The sequence below is a fragment of the Salvelinus sp. IW2-2015 genome, linkage group LG10 (genome assembly GCF_002910315.2).
Source record: "Salvelinus sp. IW2-2015 linkage group LG10, ASM291031v2, whole genome shotgun sequence".
In the NCBI taxonomy this organism is placed as follows: domain Eukaryota; kingdom Metazoa; phylum Chordata; class Actinopteri; order Salmoniformes; family Salmonidae; genus Salvelinus; species Salvelinus sp. IW2-2015.
The window spans coordinates 19483459-19492903 of record NC_036850.1 but is presented as its reverse complement, the minus strand read 5'-3'; the positions used below and the strand labels follow the sequence as shown (position 1 = coordinate 19492903).

General features: G+C 37.9%; 1 protein-coding gene across 1 annotated transcript; it reads right to left on the bottom strand.

Annotated features, from left to right (window-relative positions):
• Nucleotides 1–2228: 2228 nt before the first annotated feature.
• On the bottom strand, nt 2229–7964 carry LOC112081157 (protein lin-7 homolog C). Its single transcript, XM_024147311.2, has 5 exons — nt 7839–7964; nt 6416–6534; nt 5825–5896; nt 5533–5742; nt 2229–3035 (listed from the first exon to the last, which is right to left on the bottom strand). Exons 1-5 carry the CDS (start codon nt 7873–7875, stop codon nt 2868–2870), a joined length of 606 nt encoding a protein of 201 aa, XP_024003079.1. The 5' UTR covers nt 7876–7964; the 3' UTR covers nt 2229–2867.
• Between the last annotated feature and the right edge of the window lie 1481 nt (nt 7965–9445).

Genomic DNA, 9445 nt, shown 5'->3' with positions numbered 1-9445 from the left:
TGAAAAATGTCAGAAAAAAAACACATTTAGGGAAACTGGAATCACTACATGGTGATAATGATACGCCGCATGTAAGTGATTAGGCCACTGTTCAGTCCAGCAAAGTGCCATTGACTCTCAGTGGTCAATAAAGGGACAGATGGAGCTGGGACTGTGCTGTGACCTTAGAACAGACACCTAATTTAGACTACATTAGTACCAACATAGTGCCATACTCTATGAAACGGCACAGAGCCCTTACTAGAGTACCATTCTTGCCTCTGGCAATATGACATAATATGGCATCATCAAAATTTGGTATCAAACTAAAAACGTGGGCCTCTTAAACAAAAAGGATGTTAAAACTACAATTGTTAAAGGAAATACACAATAAAAGTGATGGTAATAGTAAGTTGAGAATAAAAAATAAGCAAATAAAAACATTTTTCATGGTATAATTTATTTTGTGCCGTTTTTGGATCTAAATAATTTTGATCTAAATAATTATATACATCCACATCAACGTAACACAATACAAATGGACAGAATAAACTGAGAGCAGCACATTTTGTAAGTAGACCTAACAGTCCAAAACAAGCAAACATTCAACATCATATCAAATAGTTCTCATAAAAGTTGCAAGTTTGGTCTTGGTACTCAAAACAAGAATATAACAGTCAGAAAAGGAATACAAATAATTTCAGGATTTTTTTTCTCTCATGAAAATCCTTTGTAAAAAATAAAAATATCAAAAGAAAACACTTAGAAAAATATTTTATTGACCCTTCCAAAATATAAGAGGGTAGAAACTCTAGGAACTCTAGGAAACTCTAAAGCTCTAGGAATTGTCAAGGTAGAGGGGCAAGCCGACATGTAACCAACTTGCTATTGGGTGCCAAATCTGAGGGGCAAGCCGACACGTAACCAACTTGCTATTGGGTGCCAAATCTGTTAAGCCTTTGTTTATTTTACACATCTGTTTAAAAGTATGAATAGAACATAGAATATTTTCTTTATGAAGTGAAGAAAACTTTAGAGTGAAGGAAATACTAAATGTTTCATGATTTAGATGAATACATTTTATTCAATTCAGCAAAAACGTAAAATCTATTTTATCAATATAACTGGAATTATACAGTACATTCACAAGTGACCATAAAATTAAATTACAAACTATACTATTCAGTTGAAAAATAACATATCTGGAATTGAAATCAGTGATACCAAATTAAGTTCCCATCTTAAAGGGATAGTTCACCAAATGGGACATGTACCTAATTTTATAGGTCAACAAGTATATCATTCAAACCTGTAAGTCAGCAACCAAAAATATGGCTTTGTTAACTCAACCACAGCTTAGCAACAGCATAGCAACGTTATTGGTCTTTATTTTGAACTGTATTAATGAAGGTGGGTTTCACATACCAGTAGATAACATGCATTTTTTTTAATGCATGCCATTCAATAATGGGTTTACTCGCATTGAAAGATAGCAGGTAGCACCCTATTTCAAACAACCATGCTGGTGGTAGTGCAATTGTCTTTTTCTCGTTTATGCTTTTTGGAAACGTCAGTTTGTGTTGGACAACAATGGCATTTGTGTCGTCGCTGCGACAAGTTGGCCGACCTACTGTAAACCCACCTTGAGTGAGTTGGCCACACCTTTTAAGTGTGAATAGTGCAAAATAACTCGAAGAAATGAGAAAAAAAATGGCTATGGGAATGCAGCTTTCTTGGGGAATCTCAAAATCCACTGACCCTGTTCATGAAATACCGCTCTGGTTTCGAAAGGTTCTGACTTATTGCTCTTTTGAAATATTTAAAATGTCAGGTTTGCCTCAGGTCTCAAAATTGTATACTGTCCCCCCTTACTGTCATAAGGGGAAAAGGTTATCTGAATTTTAAAAGACTGATGCTGTGCTTAGTAAGCCTTCTCCCAGTCCACTGAAAACCTACACATTTGAAGGCTCTAAATGATTCATGGGATGCAAAAGCTAGAAGTTGCTGAATATTTTATGAGACAGCAAAATCTTTTTTTAAAGCTTGTAAGACAGTAAAAACATCAGCACGAAGTTAAAAATAAATTCAGAGAATGTATTATTTAATTCCTTAACAATTTAAGATTAGAATACTAAACACAGATCTACCAAAACGTTCACACATGTTATTTTCAGGAGGGAAAAAAACAAAACAGAGACCATGGTGAAACATAACGGTCTCCATTTAGCCTTCATATACTGGTAAACACAAAATACAATATTTCTATATAAATGTACACACAATTCCTTCGATAATATATATATTCTATACCCCTTATATCCCAAATGTATTCTATTACTACCAGTTCTTTTCACTCTCAAAAATAGCAGCGGTGAAGTTTGCATTCCTGCAAATGCTTAGTAAACCTGGCATTGAAGTGTTAAATCATCTGAGCTTAGTTTTATACCCAAATTAAAACGAGGGTAATTTGAATGACAGTATGACAGTACAAGTTTAAATACATTTGTATTGCCCTGAGGCACATTATAAAGGCTGTACTAAAATAAATAAATATACCATCTCTTCAATCAATGAACCTCTGTTGTGGGTCTCACAGGTCCTCAAACGACATCCAATATGTCAGCCCAAAATGTAATGCACATGTAAAGCGTGAATGACCAACTACTTGTAGAAATATGATAAATCTAGTGTTTGCCTTGAGTCGTGGTGTGGAGGACAGTGTCAGAAGTCGCAGGGGTAGGGTGTAGAAAAGGTAGAAATATATACATGTGGATACATAACTCAACTTAGTGTGCTAAGTTTTAGAAAAAGGTTAAAATTGTGACTGGGACAGATGGCTGGAAGAGGGTGAAAGATAAGGGAATTGCGTGCCAGTGATGAAAAAAACACTATTGGGGATAGCTGTTCTGTTGCCGGCGCTTTGCAGACCTCATCTTCTCAAAGCGGGACTCCATTTCCTCAAGGACTTTAGGAGTGTACCTGACCACCAGCTTCACAGTGCCCTGGGCAGCTTTGAGAAGCTCCACAGCTTTCTCATGGTGCTCCCCCTCCACACTCTGGAAAGAAAGAGATAAAAGGATGATTAATTTAAATAACAAACAAAATTAGGTGACTGAATATGATAAATGTATATTGATAGTAGCCGTGTCCGAAATCTGGCTTGCCTGCTATTTACTTAAACTGCATACTGTGTACTAATCATACTACATACAGTTGAAGTCCGAAGTTTACATACATTTAAACTCAGGTTTTTCACAATTCCTGACATTTAACCTAGTAACAATTCCCTGTCTTTGGTTAGTTAGGATCACCACTTTATTTTAAGAATGTGAAATGTCAGAATAATAGTAGAGAGAAGGATTTATCAGCTTTTATTTATTTCATCACATTCCCAGGGGTCAGAAGTTTACATATACTCAATTAGTATTTGGTAGCGTGCCTTTAAATTGTTTAACTTGGGTCAAACGTTTTGGTAGCCTTCCACAAGCTTCCCACAATAAAATTGGGTGAATTTTGCCCCATTCCATCCTGACAGAGCTGGTGTAACTGAGTCAGGTTTGTAGGCCTCCTTGCTCGCACACACTTTTTCAGTTCTGCCCACACTTTTCTGTAGGATTGAGGTCAGGGCTTTGTGATGGACACTCCAATACCTTGACTTTGTTGTCCTTAAGCCATTTTGCACAACTTTGGAAGATGCTTGGGGTCATTTCCATTTGGAAGACCCATTTGCGACCAAGCTTTAACTTCCTGACAGATGTCTTGAGATGTTGCTTCAATATATCCACATAATTTTCCTGCCTCTTAATGCCATCTATTTTGTGAAGCACACCAGTCCCTCCTGCAGCAAAGCACCCCCACAACATGATGCTGCCACCCCCCGTGCTTCACGGTTGGGATGGTGTTCTTCGGCTTGCAAGCCTTCCCCCTTTTTCCTCCAAACGTAACGATGGTCATTATGGCCAAACGGTTCTATTTTTGTTTCATCAGACCAGAGGACATTTCTCCAAAAAGTACGATCTTTGTCCCCATGTGCAGTTGCAAAGCGTAGTCTGTTTTTTTTACGGCAGTTTTGGAGCATTGGCTTCTTCCTTGCTGAGCGGCCTTTCAGGTATGTCGATATAGGACTCGTTTTACTGTGGATATAGATAATTTTGTACCGGTTTCCTCCAGCATCTTCACAAGGTCCTTTGCTGTTGTTCTGGGAGTATGTTCATCTCTAGGAGGCAGAACGCGTCTCCTTCCTGAGCGTATGATGGCTGCGTGTCCCATGGTGTTTATACTTGCATACTATTGTTTGTACAGATGAACGTGGTACCTTCAGGCTTTGGAAATTGCTCCCAGGGATGAACCAAACTTGTGGAGGTCTACCATTTTTTTCTGAGGTCTTGGCTGATTTCTTTTGATTTTCCCATAATGTTAAGCAAAGAGGCACTGAGTTTGAAGGTAGGCCTTGAAATACACCCACATGTACACCTCCAATTGACTCAAATGATGTCAATTAGCCTATCAGAAGCTTCTAAAGCCATGACATCATTTCATTTTCTGGAACTTTCCAAGCTGTTTAAAAGGCACAGTCAACTTACTGTATGTAAACTTCTGACCCACTGGAATTGTGATACAGTGAATTATAAGTTAAATAATCTGTCTGTAAACAATCTTTGTGTCATGCACAAAGTAGATGTCCTAACAGACTTGCCAAAACTATAGTTTGTTAACAAAAGAATTGTGGAGTGGTTGAAAAACAAGTTTTAATGACTCCAACCTAAGTGTATGTAAACTTCTGACTTCAACTGTATCCTGGTCCTGGACCATTGCTTAAAGGAATAATCCACTCAAAAGTATACATTAGTCCACTGTTGATAGAGTCCCAAAATGTGTTGCATGTCAGCAATCAAGTTTTCAAGATATAGAACTTTTCAAAAAGCAAGTTGTTGCCACATCATCATGATGATGCGTAAAACCACTAAACAAGGGACACTTTTGTTGTTGTTGTCTGTTTAACTAAGCCAGTGTTTTATCATAATGATAGCATACGCTTTTGAGAATTGAGGGGGGGTACAAATAATGTTCTAACCGACTTGCCAAAACTATAGTTTGTTAACAAGAAATTTGTGGAGTGGTTGAAAAACAGGTTAATTACTCCAACCTAAGTGTATGTAAAGTTCCGACTTCAACTGTACTATTTAGAACGTAGTGTTTAGTAAAAACAAATGCAGTAAGCAAAATATAACAGCATACTAGGCTCATCCTACATCATATAATGCGCAATTGTGTCGATTCCCTACATTAATTCATTTTGGTACAGCTTGTCCCCTCAGCTGTTGTCAGACACACGTGGGCCTCGAAATACAATTCTCTTCCTCAAGTGTGCAGCAAATTCTACTAAACAAAAAGCCAAAATGAGTATGACATACTGGAATTTTTAAAGCATACTCAATTTTCGAAATTGCACATTCTACAAAACTTTATTTTTCGCCTTCCCAAAATGCCTACTATTTAGAACGCAAGTACGGGTATTCGGACACAACCAGAGACTGCATAAACGACACGTACCACTCCATTGACAGAAAGAAGCTGGTCGCCTCTCTTGAGGCCCCCGTGGCGGTCGGCGATTCCACCAGGAATGATGCGTGAGATGTAAATAGGAGAGTTCTGTTCCTTCCCTCCCATTATATTGAAGCCAAGTCCTTCCTCCGTCTTAGGTAGCTCCACCACGCGAGGGTGTGAGTGCCCCTCACTGGCCGCAAACGCTGCAACAGTGGCCTACAAGACAAGAGAGGAGAGGTTGCTAACCCAGAGTTGCCTACAGAGTTGTTTAATATTGGTTGTTGTTGTTGTGACATACCTTGGCTGTGGCATTTGCCCTGACTTCTGGGCTACTGTTAATGTCCACTGTCTCATACACATGTTCATACACCTAAGGAGTTGTTTAGAAAAGGCAGAAAGAAGGTTAGTCAAATGCAAACTGTTAAGCTAAATGACTTCCTTCAAAAAGTCTGGCATGTTAAAAATGGTAATCCTGGTAGTTCTTGCTGTCCAGGGTTCCAAGCTATTAATTAATCCTCAAACTGGATAGCTCATTTTATAATCACAACACTACATTGAAAATAATGCTTTATGATACACTGAAGGAATGACAAATCTTACATCAGAAGTCAACTAACTAGTCCATAGGCAGCAATCAAACATTTCATGTTTTATAGGCCTGTCTGTGTCAGCCCCATCTCACACAAGTACACAAATCAGAGCCTGGAGGTCCAGAGTACTGCTGGCTATTTTTTTCCACTCACCTGGTGCCCCAGGTCTGAATCAATCACACTGATTGGAGGGTGAGAATGAAAATCAGCAGTACTTCTGGCCTTCAGGTCCAGATTTGGCCAAATGAGTTGAATTTTGAAGGGTGTGATGGGCATTTAATGGCATAGTCTCAGCTCACCTCTCGCACAGCATTACAGAACTCGCTCTGCAAGACCCTTTGCAGTGCCTGCAGTTTCTGGGGTGGCACTTCCCCCGTCCTCTGGAGCTTGTCAAGCAATTCAATGGCTCGAGAAATGTCTGTGGGGAGAAAACATGGAGACCACCCACCGTCAGAGATCTTACCAATAATTTACATTGATTTAAAGACTTTGGTTTGGGAAATAATTGCTTGAGGCAGAGGATCTAACACTCCAGCACAAGAGTAATGGAGTCTGTTGGTTTTGATTTTGTAGATTGATGCAGTAAATCTGTCCATGCACAGGGTATTACAATACAGGCATAGCTGATCATTACCAAATCTTCATCACACTGCTTGTAAACACATGGTAGAATTCAACATAGTAACAGTCTGGGCTTTAGGGCGCAACATTTTCAAATTAACCTAGCAAGCTACTGAGCTACATACTAGACGCTGAACTTTTGTTTGGGTGCAACTGCTAACATTACTAGGAAGCTACAAACTACCAGTGGTGGAAAAAGTACCCATTTGTCATACTTGAGTAAAAGTAAAGATACCTTAATAGAAAACGACAAGTAAAAGTCACCCAGTAAAATAGTACTTGAGTAAAAGTCTAAAAGTATCTGGTTTTAACTATACTTAAGTATAAAAAGTAAATTGAATTGCTAAAATATACATATCAAAAGTAAAAGTATTAATAATTTCAAATGACTTACATTATGCAAACCAGATGACACAATTTTTGTATTTATGGATAGCCAGGGGCACACTACAACACTCACACTTACAAACAAAGCATTTGTGTTTAGTGAGTCCGCCAGATTAGAGGCAGTAGGGATGACCAGGGTATGTTCTCTTGATTTTGGGTATGTTCTCTTGAATTTGACCTTTTCCTGTCAAAATGCAACCAGTACTTTTGGGTGTCAGGGAAAATGTATGGGGTAAAAAGTACATTATTTTCTTTAGAAATGTAGTGAAGTAAAAAAATGTGGCAAAAATATGAATAGTAAAGTACAGATAGCCCCAAAAACGACTTAAAATACTTTAAAGTAGTACTTTAAAGTATTTGCACTTAAGTACCACTGCAAACTACCTACTACCAGCCTTGAGGATGGCTATCTTGTTAGCTAAATTAGCTAACCTTAGCTGGCTACAACATTAGCAACTCAGCCCATCTGTCTTTCTGAAAACTAAAGCGGATTATATTGGAATAATCTATTTTTCTTTCGACTTTTGAGAGATGATTGTACATGGGCTAGTTATTTCTAAATTAAATGACTTGCGCTAACGTTAGTTAGCTAACTAAATTAAATTCCAGATTAGCTACCGTTATCTAGCTAGCCATCTGTTAAACTTGTGTGTGTATTTTCACAATTTTAACTATTATTATTGATCAAGCAATCTGTGTAATTTGACGTTTTACCTCTTTCCAGTCGAACAGGTTCCCCCAAAGACGCCATAATAGCCTAAATCCGGCACTGTTCCGGAGAAATTATCAGGCTAGCAAAATATCCACTCGGCGATAAACAGATTTGAGCTGTATTGACGGGGATTGTTGTTGCGTCAAGGACACGCAATCCGCGCAATATACGGTCGATGTGCCAAATCCAAGATGGGGGAAAAACTGAGAAGTCATATATCACTGAAGTTTTGTTTGATATTTTAGAAAATGTGGTGTCCTAAATGTATAACCTGCAATATTTACAGCTTTTTAATGGTTATTTAAATTATAGATATTAATGTATAGTTATTAAAATGTTTTATCTGATCATTATTCATAACCCAAATTGAATTATTTGTAAATGTCTTCGTAAACCTACAATGTTGCTTCAATATGTTTAAAACCGTAATTTTGATCTCTGTCAGTGCTTGTATAATGTATGCATTTCTATTGACTAATTTCCACTTCTCACAGCAATAGGGCATTTGTTTTCTGAAAGCTGAAACACTACATAGGCCTATTACTCATTACTATCTATTAAACTGTGTTACCTTATCATAACGGCAAAACTGAGGACATAGACTGTTGACCCAATGTTTATGTTTTTGTTGTGATAGGAAACTTGTAAACACATTATGTAGGCCTATACTTTGGTAGGATACCTCAAATGATGTTTAGAAAAGTGATTTTTCTCTCATAAAATGCAATTTCATGAGTACTATAGATATATACAAGAATTGAAGTGCTATTTGTGTATGAAAATCTTACGGAATATACCTTGAATGCACTTTTATTGTTATATTTTATTATCACAATTAGGCATATTTTGGTATCCTTTGTGAGAGAATGTTGACCATCCATTTCTAGGCATGGGACACCTACCTGTGTCGATGGGATAGGGTTGAGATGGCCCATCCAAGGAATTCACCAGTCAAGGATCCTGTCTTCAGGGTTGAAAACTTTGAATGTACTCATCATTAAGCTCTCAGAGGCCATCAAGGATCAGTTTGTAGCCTAGGCTATACGACGTAGACTTATGGGCCTTCTATATGTTCTGATTCTTTGTGTTGTTGATTGAGTATATATTGAGGCTTTTATAACCAAGCCAATGCTGATGAAAATAAAATCTATCTGGTCTGTCTGTCTGTCTGTCTGCTTTAGGAGGACGGGCTCATTGTAATGGCTGTAATGGTATAAATGGAACATAGTCAAACATGCGGTTTCCATATGTTTTGATACCATTCCATTTATTCCATTCCAGCCATTACAATGAGCCTGTCCTCCTCTAGCTCTTCCCACCAGCCTCATCTGGTCTGCATGCATGCAGGCAGACAGGCAGGTACGTAGGTAGGTAGGATGGTAGGTATGCATGTAGGAAGGTAGGTATTTATGTATCTGTCTGCTGATCTGTCTGGCCYTCCATCCGTCCATGTTTTCCTCTAATGTTTATGCAGTGTAACTAGAAATGTAGGGTTCAAACTTTATTGACATTGGTTTTGTTTTTCAGTTGCCTATAGTCATTTTTATTTCTTCAAATATTTCAATTTAATATTGCAAACAACTTCACAACATACAAAATGAATTATATT

What these genes read in the sequence shown, in the direction of transcription:
- LOC112081157 (XM_024147311.2), bottom strand. Translation starts at nt 7,875, where the DNA reads ATGGCGTCTTTGGGGGAACCTGTTCGACTGGAAAGAG. An exon ending in GGGCAAATGCCACAGCCAAG is followed by an intron (nt 5,743 to 5,824) that starts GTATGTCACAAC and finishes CTTGTCTTGTAG; the next exon opens with GCCACTGTTGCAGCGTTTGC. An exon ending in TTCTTTCTGTCAATGGAGTG is followed by an intron (nt 3,036 to 5,532) that starts GTACGTGTCGTT and finishes CTTTCTTTCCAG; the next exon opens with AGTGTGGAGGGGGAGCACCA.